The following is a 19,014-nucleotide window of genomic DNA, read 5'->3' on the forward strand; positions in this document are numbered from 1 at the left end:
ACTCTTGTACATTTCATGTACAGAGTATAATGAATCGCACACACACACACAGACGTAAATACAATTCATGTATGCTGGTATAAATATCATACTTAAATGTCAGACAAATCTGTAATCCCTGCATCTAAATGGTTGCTTGTTAGAATAGAATTCATGTTTTTACCTCAACAATTTTCTTTGAAACTAATGCTTTTTTGCTGCCATAGGGTGGACAGGATAGGACAGGACAGGGGCTTAAATCCAAACAAGCAACAGCCATGAACTTTTAGCTGAAAATTGCCCGCACTTATAGCAAAACAAAAACCATACTACACATGAACACACACACACACACACACACACACACACAGATACATGCTATACACTTAAGGAGGCGCATATCGCTGCCATTTCAGGCCAGACCTTCGTTGGCCGATAGCCGTTAGCCGTTGGTCGTTAGTCGTTGGTCGTTGGCCGTCGGTCGTCGGTCGTTTTTTTCCAGTTGATAGGAAACAAATTGAAGTGAATGCTGCCATTTAATAAATCATGTTTTGTTTGGCTCGGTTTGGCTTGACTCCACAATAATAACTTGTGCTTATGTGGCAACTGCGGCCATGTTGTTGGCCAACCACAACAGTAGTAGCTACAACAACAGCAACAGCAACAACAAGAACAATGACAAACGTGCACACAATTGTCGCATAGGTAGGCAGCCAGAAAGGCAGGCAACTGTGTGAAAGTGACCAAAGCAGCTTCCGCTTGCTAAAAACAAAAACAATGCAACAACAACAGCAAAAAATAGAAGATGGCAAAATAAAAAGTACAAAAAAGAAGGAAAATACTCGTACATGAAAACATAAACTCGCACACAAAACTTGTTGTCCCCTAAAGTGGCTTGGAGCGCAGTTACATAAGTTGCGTTTATTATTTGTGCAAGTTTTGTGCTTGTTTCCTGAAAAGCCAAAAACAGAGCCAACCAACCAACATGGCACAAAATAACGAGCTCAAGCTCCAGCCTGAGCACTTTGTGCATAACTTGCCATTTATGTGTATCTTTCTGTCTGATTTTGCCAGTTGGAGAGGGGCCTCTTGTGGTGTTATGCCTCCGTACGTGAGCAGATGCGTCGTGAGTGCGAAAATTGAGATTAATATGCATATATATGTATATAACTTATCAATTTATCATATCAAGCAATTGAAAGAATAAGTTGAACAACACTTTTTTAAAAGATTTTATAAATTTTTTGATATATATTTTGAATATTCTCGAGATAAGTCTAATAGGCAACGAATATTTTCTTTACTTCATAGAATGTTTTAAAGAACAAAAGATGAAGTCTGAGTTGGCAAACAACAGCTTATCAAGTAATTAAAATATTAATTTTCATCAAGTTATATTTCAATTAAAAATAAATTAAGAATGGAATTAATCAATTTTTTATAAATATTTTAAATATTCGCGAGACAAAACTTCGTCTTCTTGATTTCATAAAATGTTCTAAAGAATACAATCACAGACCAGATTTTTTAAGTTTTATAATATACGAGCATATACAATAGTTCAAGAGTTAAGTTTTCTTTCCATTAAGCCTGAGTTAGCCAGAAAGTTTTAACACGAAAAGGCCTACTGAATCCAACATTTGATACATATCTTATATACAGCTTGCATTATTAAAGCCTCCTTCTTCCCTGTCAAATGTTTATTTGCATTTTTCCAACGATCGACTGCAAACTTGATTTTTAAAAACTATAAAAGAATACAAAAAAAAATTTCATAATCGTGAATGGTTAAGGCGTCAACACCGCACTTCAAAATCTAGAAAATGGAAATTTGGGCTCAAGTGTCCTTTCGAACTCCAAAGAAAGTTTCTATGAAAAATATGAATTCTTCTAACTTTTGTTTTATATCCATGAAAAAATATAAATAGGGCTTGGCATACTAGCTAACGCTCGTTATCAACTAGCAGCAATCTCACAATGTGAGTTTGTGCCAATCAAGTTCGAATTAAGTTACAAATTATATCTGCAATAATTAAAAATTAACATTTATTTTTGGAGGTGGAAGAATTGGAGCACAAGCTGGCAACGCACAGTCCAAATACAAGTATCGTATATATGTAGGTTTTGGAAAGTTCCAACTCCAATGGTGGCAAAAAGACCTCCAAGATTTGTATGAAAAATTTAAAGAATAAAATACATCTATACTCTGCTTTTCGAAATTTTTCTAGGATGAAAAAAGGGGGTGGAATGTTTGTATGAAAAATAAGAATTTATCCATTTCAAACTTTTAATTCATGAAAAAATATAAATGGGGCTTGGCATACTAGCGTAAGGAGCTACCAGATCTCCCACAATGTCAGCTCAGACGGTAAGAGCTAGTAAGTTATACGCAAGTAGCCTATGGTGTAGGTTTGGGAAAGTTTTAACTCTAAAAGTGGGAAAATGGGCTCCAAAGTTTGTATGAAAAATCTGCATTTTTCCACCGCCTGACTTGAAACTTGGTTTTTATAATCTAGTATGAGAGAATTAAATTTTTTTCAGCTTCTTAAGTGTGGTGGGATTTGGCTGTGTTGGTAATTTGTATTTATTTGTTTTTTTAAGTGACCGTGATTTGCGTGACAGTGCAGTTTTATAGATGTATCACGCATCCATCTGTGGTCTGTGTGTGCGTCTGTTGTCTGAGCTGCTGCTTTTGCTCGCCAGCCTCCAATTGTTCGGTCGCTCTCATTGTATTTCGTCGTAGTTGGATTCAGTAGTTGTTGTTGTTGTTGTTGCCGTTGTTGCTGTTGTTGTTTGTGCACCGGTTGACTTCAAGTTGCGACTACGGTAAAGGCAAAGGCAGTGGCAATGGTGGCTGCGACGATGATGATGGCAACGTAAGAGATGGCGATGGCTTTGTGTGTGTTACGCTGGCCGGCGAGTCCCTTTGGGAAATTCCTGTCCATTGTACATGACTTTTGATATTTATGGGTAATTTCGTTTGCGTTCGTCGCATTTCAATGCAAGGTGAGTGGACAACTCCCATTGTTGTTGTTGCTGTTGGTGCTGTTCTTGTTGTTGTGTTTGGGGGGCACATAAATCAACTTTTTGTTTTTTAATTTGCTCAGCACAAGCGTCTGATTTTGACAATAGCAAAATATATAACGATAAACTTGCTGCTGTTGCGACCGCTTTCAGTTTTACAATTAGGCAGCAAAATTTATGATTGTGATTTTATCAAATAAATGACGGTACTTGGCGCACAATTAATAATAAACTTGGGTCTCACAATTCTCCAAAAATACTAATATAAATAAAGCGACGAAAATGAAATAAAATGTCGCCACGCTGTCCAGGCAAAAATAGCAACAATACCAACACTTCTCGTTTACAGAGCGACAGAGCAGTTTACCTTCGTCAACTTGGTGACATATGGAATTTTTAATTCAGCAGAAACAAAAAAAAAAGAAATAAAATAAAATGTTTCTCACCTGTCATCGTAGACAAATCCAGCGTTTAATGTGTTTAGGTACAGGACAAAAGCCAGCGCCGAGCAGCCGAGTCCTGCGTAGTCGTCCAGCATGCTGCAAAAAGCAAACGAGGGAGAGAAAGAGTGAGCAAGATGTCGCACGCAAAAAAGACAAATGTTAGAAAATGGAGCCAATGTGCATAAATATTAAAGTTGAGTGTCAGAAAATATTTACTGAAATTAATTCTAAAATGCTCAACAAAGCACATAAGCCGGCCTGTTTATTTAAAGAGATGACACACAAAGTGGTTTGCAGGCTTTTAACAAAATTTAACATTTTTTTCTTTGCTTGTGTTTCTTTTTTTTTTCAAACATTTTTCGAGTAGACGACAAGCGACTTTTTGTGTCGAAATTTATGGTATGTGGCACAACAAGTACATATATAAGAAATGCTATTGTTAGCAGCATAGCAGGCTTTTCCTCCTGCATGCACTGAAGCAAATTGTGGTATGTTAAGTGTAATAATTTATGGTATTCATAAATAGAAGTACACATTTCAACGCAGAATATCGATTATTTTATTTGTGTAGTATTTCTCGAAAGTTACTTAAAGCGCTCGCAATGAAAAAATATTGTCAAAGCCATTATAGAAATAGTATACTATTGTACAATTTTTATGCATGTCATTGGCTTTTAATCTATTTATGTTATAAAGTGGTGAGCTATAGAACGAATGGGTAGTCTAGTTATACACGTATTTGGTGGAGACTGAAGAATAAAACAATGTTACTTAACTGCAAATAATTAGCTCAATTGTAACTTTTTGGTAGTCAGTAATGGGTCGGAACTAATATTAGGAATTGTGTGATTGTGAGCTTCCGAAAACTGTTAGATTTTTTTGTTACATTGTATTTATTTAGAAAGGAATACAAGCGTATTGAAAGTTTCCATTGAAACGTATTATTATATTTCAATTATTTTCTATTTTTGGTTGAATTATATTCTCTTTGATTTATCTAGCTGAGAATGAGGTTTGATGGTTTTAAGTCTTCTTACTGCTAGACTATTATCTGTTATATATAAGGCGGGCATATTTTCGTGGTCGTGAATTCTATCAATGTGTTTTTTACCAAAAATTTTTTATTACTTCTTTTTTTATAAGAAATTCTTAGATCTTTGTGTAAGCATGCACTTGAAATGTAAAAAGCAACATTAACTATGGATTTTATTGCTTTTGATTGGTAAGGCTCAGAATTTCAATATTCGAGTTGCTAGCAGTACCCCACATTTTAAGGCAGGCTTTATTATGGCTTTATAGAGGCGAACTTTGTTTTCTAGGCTGGTTTGTGACATTTTATACGTTATGTATTTAATTTAAGTTGCTGCCGTTTTGCCTTAATATGAGTTTTCCATGTAAGTCCGCATTCAAGATGCAAGCCAAGGTACTTCTGTTCAATTGCCCTTTCTTAATGTAAATGTTATTTGAACTTGGTTGAGGACATTTACTTTTATTTTCGAACGGAGAAGATGTTGAGAAACTTCCACTTTTGATGTTAAATATATAAAGTGGTGCCAAAAAGTAAGCCATAAAAGTATGCAGAGCAGCAAATGTTTTTTTTTAAAGGAACTTGCTGAAACTTGCTGTTTTCTTGAATGGAAGTACCATTCAGCATATTTATAAGAATTTTATGGCATGTATTGCAATGTTTCCAATAAATTTTATCCTAGTTATCCAAGTTGATACATATTTATATTTTGTTTCTTTCCAGCTAACGACAAATATGTGCACACAATTTGTGTGTGGTTTGGTTAACAACAATTCAATTTCTGTAATATCTGATATTAAATGCAAAATGTATGCTTACGAGTAAGTGACAGGAGTCAGTAATATTAATTGAATGCAAATGTATCTGAATTTCAATTCGCTTGCATTGCAATTTTTATAAATGGTTCAACGTCGCTGAATGCGTTTATTTGCTTTTCGTTCTTTGAAATTTATGGAACTGAGTTTTCATGTAAATGTTGAACAAGCTATATAAATAAGCATTTGGTAAACTCTTTGTATATGTACGCGGTTTATTTATATTTCATGCATTTTAAAAATTTCCACCTAAATCAGTTTGTGCAAATATTGGGTAAACAGTTTATTTGAGAGGTACTAGTACTCGTATGTGTATTCGAAAGCCATAAGCCATGCGAATCAATTGGGAAGGTATGTATGTTCTTACACAGGCACATAAAATATATAATCGCACACACGTCCACACACACACACACAAACACATCCGTCCAAAATGAGCCTGGTATCGTCCTCTAAATTTAGTAGCGTATTATTATTATTATTAGTGCTCATTAGCAACGTCATTGCAGCATTGGGGAAGTGAAAGTGAAACGATATGAGTGGGACACTGTATGTGTGTATGTGTGTGTGTTGATGAGCATTTCTGCGTGCGTATGAGTTTGTATGCGGCAAAATGGCCTCACAAACACAGATTCGAGATACGAGTAGGGCCCCCAAAGTATTGAATACGAGCTAATTTGCTTTGGCGCTTAAGGCGCCGACGTAAACCTAAATCCGTTATTATGCCTAGCCACCGCCCACAGCCCGACCGCCAAATTGCCGGCGGCAGTCATCGCAGTCATCAACATCATCATAGTCATTGCGTCTGGAAGCATTTTCTAAAGGCCACATGGCTTATTCGGCATATCGCTTTTGTACTCGCTAGCTGCTATGTGCATTACTTTGATGTGTTTTGCGTGAGAGCGGCTAAAATGGGTTTATGACACGCAGATAAGTCGCAGTTGGCCAGCATTGATGGCGAAGGCGATAACGATGACGACGACGACGACGACGACGACGAAGATGGCTCAACTGATGGGCTTGATGGGAATCGTCAAAGCCAATTGATATCCTACCCATAAACGTTGTCCTGCAGCTCTGTCCAAAATTACTGTTTGTGTTTTCAAATCGGAAACGCCATTACCTATCAGGTATGGCCTAGTTAAACAAACCTCTCTTATTAACTTGTAATAAATAAATAAATAAATTGTATAGCAAAGTTTCGAGTATAAGTATTTAAAAGCGGTCTTAATCTTAGTTTGATGTGTAAGAAGTTACAACAAGTTGCATGAATAGTAACGAATTATATACTATATTTAACTTTTTGCGTCGAGTAAGACTATTAATCTATGGAAAATCATTTCTTGATAAAAAAAACCAAACAATTTTCATTTGCACAACAATCTATCAACACTGCAATGTATTTTTGACTTCAAAAAAAGGGATTAAGTTCAATTCTAGTGTTAATTTTCTTTTTTTGTAATGAATGATATCTCAGAACTTGGGTGAACCGATTTGGATAATTCTTTTTTTTATTTAAAACCTGGTATTTTCCGTGTGGTCCCATTTAAATTTGGTCGAGTTCTGGAGTCTAAGAGAAAGCCATTTATTAGATCCAAAGACGGTTTTTTTGTTAAAAGTTTTTTTTAATTTACTTTAATTCTGGAAATGCCGTAATTAAGCTATCAATAAATACATATAAGCAAACATAAAGTATAAATTACTAAAAAAAAACGAAGAAAACTTAAAATTAATTAATATAAAAAGTAAACAACTATTAGAGACGAGCAACACTCGTTCAATGCTGGTTTTAAAAAAATAAATAAAAAATGTAGAACTACAAGTAAGTAGGAAAATAAAGCTTTTCTTTCAGAGTTGGGCTACGTTAGTTGTTAATGTAATTCCCATCTTATTTCTAATTTGGATGAAGGAAGTGGTTATATATTTATTTCAAAGCATGATTTCAACAAAAAAATAACAACTTATTGACTAACATCTTGTATGGGAAAATTGAGGCCATGGCTCGATTTTGGCTTTCAATGTTGAGTAAATTTCTAGAGGAAATGTTCTTTAATTATCATTTTTTGTTTTTAATTTCTGCTCGTGTATTCGTGTACGCAAGGGCGACATTCAAAAGCGGATTGTATTAGCATATTGGGAAGACCTTTAAAAATGTTTAGGTACAGTATATTTTTCTTGTGTAGATGGCCGCCTTGGTTTGATTGGTGGTTGCTCATTTTAGATCAAAACAATTCACTTAATTAGCGTTAAGTGAAATGGAAATAAACGCAACCATAGCAAAAGCTACAACAACAACAACAGCAACAACAGCAACGGCAAGGCAACAACAAGAAGAAGGGAAGGAGAGGAAGAGCAACAGTAACAGTAACAGTAACGTCAAGTTCTTCATGTCCACCTGCTGGCGGTGCTGCCACAAAGCAAATGAAGCCAGCGGAAAAGCAAACAAAATGGCGCGCAACGTTTGCAATGTTAGAATGAGGGTGCGGGTGCAGGTACGGGTGCGGGTGCCGGTGCGGATGGGAACGAAATGGGGTGAGTCGCCGAGGCAATGCAATGATGTGCGCCATTGTGGGTCCATTGTCGTTTGCAAACGGTGCGACTTAATTTCACTGATGCCAGTGCACGCACACAAACACACAAACATATTCAGAATACTGAAGAGTGAGTGGTGGACGTGGTGGACAGAGGGAAGCGGGACAGAGGGACAGAGAGACAGACAGAACTGGCAGACAGGCAAAAGCCAGTCGCTTGTGTTTGTGTCTTGTGTTGGGAATATGCCTGCCGGAAATCGTCTGCAGTATGCGAGATAACAATTTTCATGCAATGACCGTAGCCGACTCTGCCTACGAAAGCCAACCAACCAACCAATGTCCCATCGTCCCATCGTCCCATCGTCCCACGGACCGACCGCACTCATTACTTGTAATGGTGCTGATGGTGATGATGACAACAACAGCGATGGCAGCAGCAGCAGCCAGCAACAACAATGGCGTCCATTCGGCCACTAGCCTCACAAAAACAAGAGACAGAGATGCAAAGACTGAGACAGCAATAGCAACGGCAACGACAACAACAACAACAGCAGTAGCAACAGCAACGGAACTTGGCAGCGGATTGCATTGCAAGTGGCATTCAGAATGCAGCATGCACCAGTTCACATTTCGTATTACATGTGCCATGCACGCGCTCCAAAATGTCGTCGTAACGTTTAATTTCCGTCAACAACACAACCAACACACACACACACATACATACACACAAACAGATACTCAGAAATACAAAACACACGCACATACAACTAATGGTGCATCATCATGTCTGCGGCTAATATAAAACGAAGAATGCCACATGACATACGACCAGACCATTATACTCGTATGCTTGCTGTGGGTATGAGGGCGAGGGGCATGGTGTTTGGGGTAGTGGCGTTGGTGATAGCAATGGCGACGATGACGGCGACACTTGGCTAGCCAACAAGTCGTCTGTTGTCCTCCAGCCATAGTCGGTCGCCTGTCGTATCCATTCCAGAGCAGCAATAATCATTAGGTACGTTACGTGCGTTACGGTTTGTTTGCATTCAACAGTTTTGATTGCCGATTGCGCTCATTATGCGTCGCGTGGCACACAAATGTTGCTGCTGTTGTTGTTGTTGTTGTTATTGTTGTTGTACAGCAGTATCATCAGTTGTGAGTAGTGAAATGAAAATTTGCCAGTCATCCATCATGCACCGCATTGCAAGAGAAATTGCATGCATTTTTCGTGATCCCATACCATTCATTCGCATTCGACACCTCTTTGGGGAATAGAGGCTACCGCCACCCATCCATGCCTATACATTCAGACTCGCACATACATAATGCATGAATTATAGCTGCAACAATGCACTCTGATTGGCCAAACAAATTTAGATAATGACTGAACAGGCCCGTAAACAATCATCTCCAAATAAGTTGATATTGCGAACTGTAGTATGTTCATAGTTGCTCGTATAATTGCAAGTGTGGCTTGTAAACGACAATCTGGCGTTCACACTTGATTACCATATATACGTGTATTGTACGAACTTGGCATTATATTAAAGTTCACTGGAAATTATCTGCAATGCATTGTTAGGCCTTTATATAAAGATTGAAGAGAATACACTTCTGGATTTCAAACACTCATTAATTTCTACTCCAAAATGATTTTGTCTCTGCTGCAGATCTAAATAGATGAAAACTTAGATCAGAGTTAAATTTAATATTGAATTCGTCTAATGAGAGCTGGTTATTCACCAGACAAATGAACAGATTTAAAAGATACTTATAGGAGAATACACTTCTGGACATTTTTGTGCATCAAAAATGAATTAATTTATACTCAAAAATAATTTTGTCCCTGCTGCAGGACTAAATAGATGAAAACTTAGATCAGAGTTAAATTTAATATTGAATTCGTCTAATGAGCACTAGTTATTCACCTGACAAATGCACAGATTTAAAAGATACTTATAAGAGAATACACTTCTGGACATTTTTGTGCATAAAAAATTAATTAATTTATACTTCAAAATGATTTTGTCTGTGCTGAATAGATGAAAACTTAGATCAGAGTTAAATTTAATATTGAATTCGTCTAATGAGAGCTGGTTATTCACCAGACAAATGAACAGATTTAAAAGATACTTATAGGAGAATACACTTCTGGACATTTTTGTGCATAAAAAATGAATTAATCTGCTGCAGGACAAAGCATACGAAAACTAATACCAGATTTGGATTAAATTCGTTTCTTCACCTAAAAAAATAATCCTCTATAAAATATTTATTGACCGAACAAATGAACTTATGCGGCATATCACTAAAAACTATATATACTCGCACTTTTCGGTATAAACGGTATAAATAGTTGATTATTGTTGGTTTATGAAACAAAATACTCGTCACATACAAATAAAAGTTCCCTTTCCAAAGGCAAGAGAAATTCAAGCCAATATGAATATGGCTCCATAAATTCATTAGATTTCATATTATGTTACCAAATCCTGAGTCAATAAATCAAGCTTTTGCTCTTTTATTTCTTCAAAAATGTATTTTCAACTGCGTCTGCCAAGTCTGAGTCTACTTCGTTGTCCAGAGTTCAAGTTGTTATTGTAAACAGATTTCAAATTATGCTCAACATCAATTAATGCCAGACAAACAATGTTTTTGTGTACTATACACTGTATTCACTAGCTATTACATAAGTATAATAAGCTTATGTTTGATTTCTGTCTCATTATTGTGTATACGTATAGTATGTCAAATATATTTTGTGTCTGTGCTGAATATCGAATAACTAGTATCAGGTCTCAGCGCTTTGTTTGCCATTATATGCCACTTTAAAGTGCAGCTCGAGGCGCTTTACGAATTCTGCTAAACTGGAACTGGCAGCAGGAACTCTGTTTTGATGGTGGCTGTTGGCAGGTGCTGCGTTTCGCCTCTTTTGGCAAAAGTTCAACAAAGCACAGACAGGGCCCCGAGCCGTGCAATTAATTTCGATTGTCGAAAATAAAGGGAGACAAAATAAAAACGTGAGTATTAATCAAATGCTAGCTTCGTTCTATGCCTCCACCGAACAGTGGGCTAAATAGAAGGAAATTAAAATTAAATTGATTTTGATATTGTTGAAATAATTAACAATAAAGTTTATGTCTAATGTGTTTGCTATGTGTGGAGTGATGGCTTGTCGGATTATATCTCTGATGCATATTTGTGTCTTGTGTCTGCACCATATGTTTTTGATTAACTTAAGACATCTAATTAGCAGCACACAAGAGTCAGCTCATCAACTGTGTGCTTTCTTGGAAAGTCTAATTTAATAAAATCATACTGGAATTTAAGTAAGCATAGTTTTTAGCAATATAATTGCCACTTGATTATAAATAATAAGTAATGATGGTACTGATGTGGAAGGAAAGGAAGAGTATTCCACAAATGAGGTTTGCACTGACGTTCCACACATCTGCCTTACTCGATCGTATGCTTGAGACTTACTCTCTAACAGATCTCTTATAGCTCTCTTACAGGTCTCTTACAGTTCTCCTACAGATCTCTTACAGATATCTTACAGCTCACAGACTGGCAATATTATTCGATAGAGAATTTACTGTTCGCTTAGTATAAGAACGACGGGTTTGTGAGACAATTAGCTTGCTTGAAGGAAAGAGAGGCCACTGGGCTGCAAAACCAACAATCCTTGAGAAAGCATTAATGAAAGGAATTTTTAAGAGCGACACATATGATATGAATTCCTTTGAAAAAAGTCATCGAAACCTATTACATTTTTAAAAATAAAACAGAATCACTTCCATGTTCAAGAACATCTATGTTCTTCTTATAATTAGATTTAAAAGCTTGTTCTGAAAGCTAGAGAAACTAAAGAGTGAGAGTGAAAACGAACTGAAATCACAGTCCATCTATTGGGTTCTTAGTAAAACATACTATCCACTACACACTTCAGTTGGAAATGCACATAACCGCGGATTGAGTTCGAAAACCATTCACCCCACTGTGGGACGCTATCGTTGGGTCTGTGTGAAGTATATGAAGGGCGAGAGGCCTTGAGTCTGACAGCACATCAGATGGCGCTGTGAATTACTTTGCTAATTTTGCCAGTCACTCAGCTAGGCAACAACATCGTCCTCATCATCGTCGTCGTCGTCGTCGTCGTCTCCATCGTCGCCGTCGTCGACGTTATCCTGCTGGTCGTTGTTCTGTTCCTGTTGTTGCAGTTGTTGCTATTACGCTATTACTGCATTGCTAGCAACAGCAACATGACAGACATTGGCGGTTTGGGTTTGTCTGTCATGAAAATTTGCGCTTGTCCTTGACTGAATGTGTGTGGGTGGGCGTGCTCTACTCTATACATACATATGTGTTTAGAGTATGTGTGTGTTTGTTTCGAGTGTGTTGTGTGGCAGGTAACTGCAAATTGCTCTAAATAGAAGCTACTGGTTGACTCACTGCCTGACACGCTTGAAAAGTCAAAGTGCAATTAGCGTTGCGCGAGTTGCCGTGTTTTTTCTTCTTTACTCTCATTTGTTGGTACATTTTGTTGTCACTGTTGCTATCGTTGTTGTTGTTTTTGTTGTTGTGTATATACTAACAAATATTTACTTTCAATTTCGTATGCAAATGTCGCCATTTTTGTCATTAATCACAGTGCCAAGCCAGGCGCTGTCTTATCGTGCGGAAGCAACAGCAGCAACATCCCCAACTCAGAATTGGGGGTGGCAGTTGGGGTGATACTGTCATGATGACAGGAACGCGCCGCATGGTAGCACAAAAAATAATTACGTTGTCATGTTTACGGCGGGAAAATTAGCTCGCGGTACAAAACTGTTCAACGCGCTCTTCTATCTTTGATGTTGATAAGGCTGAAAAATTCGCAAAAGCATTTTATGCCAAAAAATAGACGACGGGAGATGGCGGTGGAGGCGGAGGCGGTGCGCGAGGCAAAATTGTAGCAACTTTTGACTTCTGCTTTATTAAATCAACTGAAAGGCATGTTGACCTTATTTCAAGCGGAAAACGCTGGCGCGTCCTGGCGGAAATTGCAACATATACTCGTACATACAAGCGCAAACTCGAAGAGGTAAAAAAACGGAGACGACTACTGGTGGTGGTGATGGTGGCAGCACACCTTAAACCGGAAACGGAAACATTATTCCCAAAATGTCAAAAAACATAACAAAAACCCATTAGACACACTTTTGTTTCTGGGTCAGCTGGTTTTTGCCACTGCAAACGAAGCGCGGCAGCCACACAAAAATCCCAAAAGTGAAAAGAGAACCGAGCCAGAACAGTACAGAGCAGAACAAGAAAATATAGTAGAACCAGCCTACGGCAGCTAATGTAAACTTATTAATATTACTATTAAAAAAATGTCATGCGTAAAAGTCTATTTAAAGTTAAGTTATTCGTTTGTTATATTATTTCGATATAGTTTTGGGGACAGGATTGAGATAATTAATAGGACCAACATTTATTTTAAAAGAGTGTGAGTTTGGAATCACCTAAAATGCTGCTGCTCAGTCCATTTTATCCATTTCAAATAATTTTTTGTATTTATTATTTATTTATTTTATTAGATCAACAAAATGGACTGTTAATACAAACAAGTTGAAATATAATATTACGTTACAATTTCAACTGAAAAGCTAAGAAAACCTACAAAATAACTGTAATAATAAGCCTTCTACACGTTGCCCCGATTCACAGCCAAATGTCATCAGAGACGTTATGGACTTAACAAAAAATAGTGAGTAGAGGATAAAACTAATTAAGAGCTAATTAAAGTAATTAGGAAATATAGGGATAAAGGAAAATCTCCAACCCAGTGAGGGAAATTGTATTGCGAGTCCGGCAAGTTAGGCTTCGAGTCACAGCAGTAAGTGGAGAGAGATTTCCCCGGAAGTAACTATTGAGGAGAGTTCTTATAAAATAGAGGGAGAGAGGAACTGAAAAATTAAGCCGTTCTAAGAGGACAGAGGAATCTACCTCAGCAATAACCAGCTTGTGGGAAAAAACTACTCAAAGAAGGAATTGCTTATGAAGGAAGGTTTATAATCAGCAGTCTGCTAGAATACGATGGAAAAATCCGATGATAATACATATAGTAGATCTTCAAGTAAGTAAGCTATTTCGAAACGAAAAATGACAATCCTTCCCATTATTTTTGTTAAGTTCCGACAAGAGAAACTGTACTGTACATAAAAAGCAGCAGCGAAGGGTGAACTTAAAACAAAGCGTCGAGCTACCAGGGCGGGTGGGTGGTTGGATGTTAGGTATGCGGTGGCTGTTGACGGTGACACACAACAATAAGCTGAGTGAACTGAACTGCACTGACCAACTGGGCGTGGGGTCGTCATGCTGACTGTTAGGAGTGTGTGGTGTGGTGTGGTGTGGAGTGCGGGGGCTGTGGGAGCGTTGTCGTATTTTGGGGGGACAAAGACGGAAATCAAGTTGTGTCAACAGCTTAAAAGCCAAAATGTAATAAGCCAGGGAAATGTAATGTAATAAAATATCAAATATAGAATGAAGTTGGCGCGCTGGAACGCTGGCACGCGGGGGAGCATTTGTTGCCATTAAAGTTATACTTTGAAATTGGAAACGGGTGGGCAGACAGCCAGGAAAGTCAGACAGCAGGCCAGCAAGCCATCCATGCCACCATGCCTTCATGCCACAATGTCAGCTAGCAAGTCGCAAGGCAGGCAAGCCAGTTAGCAAGCTGGCAAGCCGGCAAGTCGGCAAGTGAATGCCATAGAGCTCAACATAAAAAACGTTGAAGCATGTGCGCTGTAATTTTTGGTGTTGCTTTTTGCCGCAAAATATGCAATATTTTATTATTGTTGCGCCAAACAGTATGCAACACTTTATTTCAGCTCTATGCGCTTCCGCCACGATGAGAAAAAAGGGCTGTGTAGTGGCGTTAGGTGCTGTGTGGCTGTTTCCTGTGCACAACAGCAGCACCACCACCAACAACAAGAACAGCAAGCCAACTTACACACACACACACACACACAGAATGCACCCAGGCCAGCCCACCTAAAAGCTGTCTCCGCTTTTGTTGCCTTGCTTCGTTGCTTTGGCTTGGAAGAGATCCAAAGGCAGCGTTGGATCTAGCGTTGTGGAAAAGTGTGCCAAAAAGCTTGCTACACAGTTTTTACATGCGGTTGTTGTGTGTGTGTGTGTGTGTGTGCATGCATTTTTGAATGAGCACAAACGGATATCGCGCGTTGAACAGAAAAGAGCAAAAAAAAAAAAAAAAAATAATAATAATATAAGGGCTTGTCGTTGTCTGTTGTCTGCGATTGTGTAGATAAAGAAGCATAAGTGCATGGCGAATCATTTGCAGAATAAGAGCATTTAATACACTCCAAAGAGCTATTTAAGTTAGTTTTGTTAGATTATTATGACAGCGTTTGTCAGCGACTGTAAGAACTTAAGCTCACAGCCATACTGTCTTGATGATAAAATATATTCTCTATTCTCCAAATGGGGCACATATGTACATGTTTACTCTTTTGAAAACATTCTTTGCCTTGTTTTAGATTTGTAGTTCAAAAATGTGGTTGGTTAACAGTTATGGTTACTAGTTTTATGCCACTTAGAGCAAAAAGAGCTGTCTATGCCCACTGCATTGCTCCGATATGGCTGTACGGTATTCAAATTTGGCGGATCGCCGCAAAATCGAATTATAAGCGCATCCAGGTCCTGAAAAACCGTGCATGGCTCGACCCTTCACCGAGACCTAAACCTGTTCACCGTGGAGGAGCAGATTGGAAGGCATATAGTACAAGTAGATACAGTGACAGGCTTCTGAGTCACCGCAGTTTGCTTGCAAGAGGACTCCCTCCTGCTAGACCTTTGCGAAGACTGAAACGATTAGGTTTTTTCAAAACCTTTAGATAAGCATAAGCCACCACTAACTTATTAATCCTCGCGCGGAAGTGCTCGAGGTTGGGCTATTTTATATTTGTAAAAATGTATTGTTAAGGTGCTAATCTGAATGCACGGCTTCAATGCTTTGATTAAACAGAAGAAAAAAAAGAAGTTTTATAACATATTTTTAAAAGGTCTCTAATGCTAGAATGTTTTAGCTATAATAGTGGTTAAATGCGCAAACAAAATGATTTTCATGGGTCTCTCCCTGTCTATAATAATGTTCGGAATTATCATTCTCCTAAAATCGGCAGGGAACTATTCTTACTCAAATGCTCAGAAAGAGTTTCTACTTAGAGTTGGAGTTTAACATTACATTGAAAGAGGAATATTTGAAAAGGCGGCTATCTATTAATACTTTAGTAATATCTTTTTAGCTGCGAATGAGTAAATAATTGGTTTTATTAAATAAATGAAATCTTCAATTAAAACTTAAGCTTACAAGCATTTCAGAAGTTTTCGACCAACAATAACATGAAAATTTGAGAAGACTTATGTGCTGTATTGGAACAAGAACGAATTGGAACCCTTGATACCCATAAAATTTATACACAATCAGGCAAATAATTCCTACAAGATTTATTATTAATACTACGAGTATGCTAGCAGTTATATTTCCATTTGCCTAAGAATTCCCATTTTATAAATTTAAGGCTATAAACTATTTCTATAAACATTTTGTGCTCAATTACAATAAAGATATCGTACAAATATTCGCATAACTTTGCTATAAATATTGTTTATATATTAAAAACATAACTATACTGTTTCGAATTAGAGTAAAAAAATTTGTATTTTTTAATCTACTACAAGTATTTTTTGTTTATTTTATTTTTATTATTTTTTTTAGCTCTATGAATATGAAAATAAAGTTATTTGAAAAGCATTTTGTCTAATTTGTAGTTTGAATTTAAGCCATAAAGCCTACACAAAAATGCTTATTGTTTAATGTTTATTTGGATGAACGAAATGCAGCCAAATATTATTTTCACTTAATTTCTTTGTGTACGTATATGCATTGTCGGGTATGCTTGATATATGAAAATGTTTATTTTTACTGAAAATTATTTAGTTTGCTGTTGGCGCATGCTTTTTAATTTTGGGAATTTAAATAATACACTCTTGATACACGGATTTAAAATGTGGCCAACATGAAAGAAGGATAAAAAACAAATGCACACATGAAGTGTCATTTAAATATTTATTAACGTGCTCAGATGATAGAGAAAACCTCAAGAGAAAACCTCAACTACTATGCACCTGCTGTGACCTCAAGTGACACATTTGGCATGCACAAGTATATTTTTAAAGGTTTTATCACGCGTCATTTTCTTTGTACTAAAATGCTTTTGCTAAATCAAATTTCTTTAAGTGCTGAGCAATTTGTTGGCACAAATTTAGAGAATTATCGTTACTTTAGTTCACTAGATTTATCATCCAGCAAATGGCAAACAAATCCTCAACGACATGTTCCTGCTTTTTAACTTTTGGTTCCGCCAGCACTGGCTTGGTACACCTACCAGTTAGTTTACAAACAGCCATATACATAAATTACGTATACGCAACGTTTCATTTGGTACATGCCATCGAACCATTGAACAGAACCAAACTTTGCACTTTTCATTAAAAAAAAGGAAGGGCGTGGGAGGGCTGTGCAGCAGCAGCAGCAGCAGCAGCTGGAGCGGTGGCCAACCCTTTGAAAGTTCAATAAAACTCTCGATGTACTACGTCCAAAAAGTTGCGGATAGCCGTGAAGAGTTGAGTTGCACTCAACGTGCCATTGGCGAGACTAAAATTCGAACTTTACGGCCACGCTTCAAACAAAAGTGCAAATCGACTGCAGACTTGTTAGCGGGTTGTTGTAACTACTGCCCGGTTTTCACTGCCCTTTATTATTATTATTTTTTTGCTGACCCTTTCCCACCGCACTTCTGAAAGAACCGCTTTCATGGCGCACGCACGGTGAAAGATTCAAAACCGTAGCGGCGTTTGCAAATTGCTTCGTTTATTGAGCATAACGTCGTTCGGAACCGGCTTTAAAGCTTGGCAGCTCGTTGCCGAAATTCAAAAGGAGAAGGGGCAGGACGAAAAGGAGTGAGGGCCGGCCACGTTTCGTGCTGGCGTTAATTTTATGTCTTGCAGTGTGTTGCACGCAATGTAAATGCTAATTAAGCGTCAAGCATGCCAAGCTGGACGTAACGCCGGACAGACCGACAGACCGACCGACCAACCGTCAGAGAGACTGGTGTGTTTGTTTCTTAATTGCGTAAAGCAAGCGTTTGATTAGTATTTGCACAGCAATTGACATTAAACTGTTAAATCAATAAAAATTAAAGCTGATGCCCCGTCAATTGAGTGTGAGTTTTGGCAAATATTTAATGTGCGGCCTATGCCTGTTCTTGTTCCTGATCATGTTTCACCAACTTGTGCCACTTCTGTGGCTTTCCAACGGAACTCGATGACTAACTAAATAAGTTTCTGTTTGTGCTTGTTGTTCGGCCTGTTGTTCTGTTGTTTAATTTGTTGTTGTTCTGCTGCTCGACGGTTTTGGCTGTTGTGGCTGTAGGCATTATTATTATTATTAGCACATTTACTATGTACACAAAATATTCTGTTTAGGGTTCATAGTTCAAACTTGCTTGCTAGGCTAAACGGTCGTTGGCCCCATCGCCATCGCCTCCCTAGCCGGCGAAGAAGTCAAAAACCGCAATTAGGCTGTCAATCAACGCGACGCTTCGCGTAACGCCCCGCAATAATAAAGCTATTGATTTTCGGCCCAATCGCGCGACCATCCATCCATCCATCCAACCCACCAGCCTACGAGCCGTCCTTTTATTCATTCACCCCTGTCCCTAATGACTTTGCAGGCGTGTGCGCTAACATGGCGACGACGCTTGAGCGCCTAATTAGCAGGCTGTCGTTGCCGTTGGTAGTGATTTCGCCCACCATATCCCCCCGATCCGCCGCTGCCCAAGAAAAATCACAATTCCATGTTACGGGTGGAAATTGACTGCCGATGTTTTGGTAGGAAAGCGGGCCATAAGCGGTCCAAAGCCGTGAACAAACAACGAAAAAACAGGTAAACATAATTGCGCAGCATTTTCGCAGTAACTACAATTGAAATATGTTTGGCGAACTGGCATAGAGCATTTGAATGCTTTAACTACAGAAGGAGGCGGGTCCTACAAAGATGCAGGACAAGCATCCTCTGCCTCCAAGACCCCTGCGACTGTTGGGAAAAGCAACAGTATAAGTAGAGTTGT

At 38.1% G+C, this 19,014-nt stretch overlaps 1 protein-coding gene across 1 annotated transcript in view; it reads right to left on the reverse strand.

The window, feature by feature from the left end:
- The window catches only part of LOC115630522 (protein O-mannosyl-transferase TMTC1), a 118,197-nt gene that overhangs the window by 31,630 nt on the left and 67,553 nt on the right, over positions 1 to 19,014 (reverse strand). The window contains exon 3 of the mRNA XM_030527126.1: positions 3,450 to 3,542. Coding sequence (XP_030382986.1) covers positions 3,450 to 3,542 — 93 coding nt within the window. The remainder of the gene's footprint in view (positions 1 to 3,449; positions 3,543 to 19,014) is intronic.

This window comes from Scaptodrosophila lebanonensis, unplaced genomic scaffold, assembly GCF_003285725.1.
Source record: "Scaptodrosophila lebanonensis strain 11010-0011.00,11010-0021.00 unplaced genomic scaffold, SlebRS2 tig00001410-arrow-pilon, whole genome shotgun sequence".
NCBI lineage: Eukaryota > Metazoa > Arthropoda > Insecta > Diptera > Drosophilidae > Scaptodrosophila > Scaptodrosophila lebanonensis.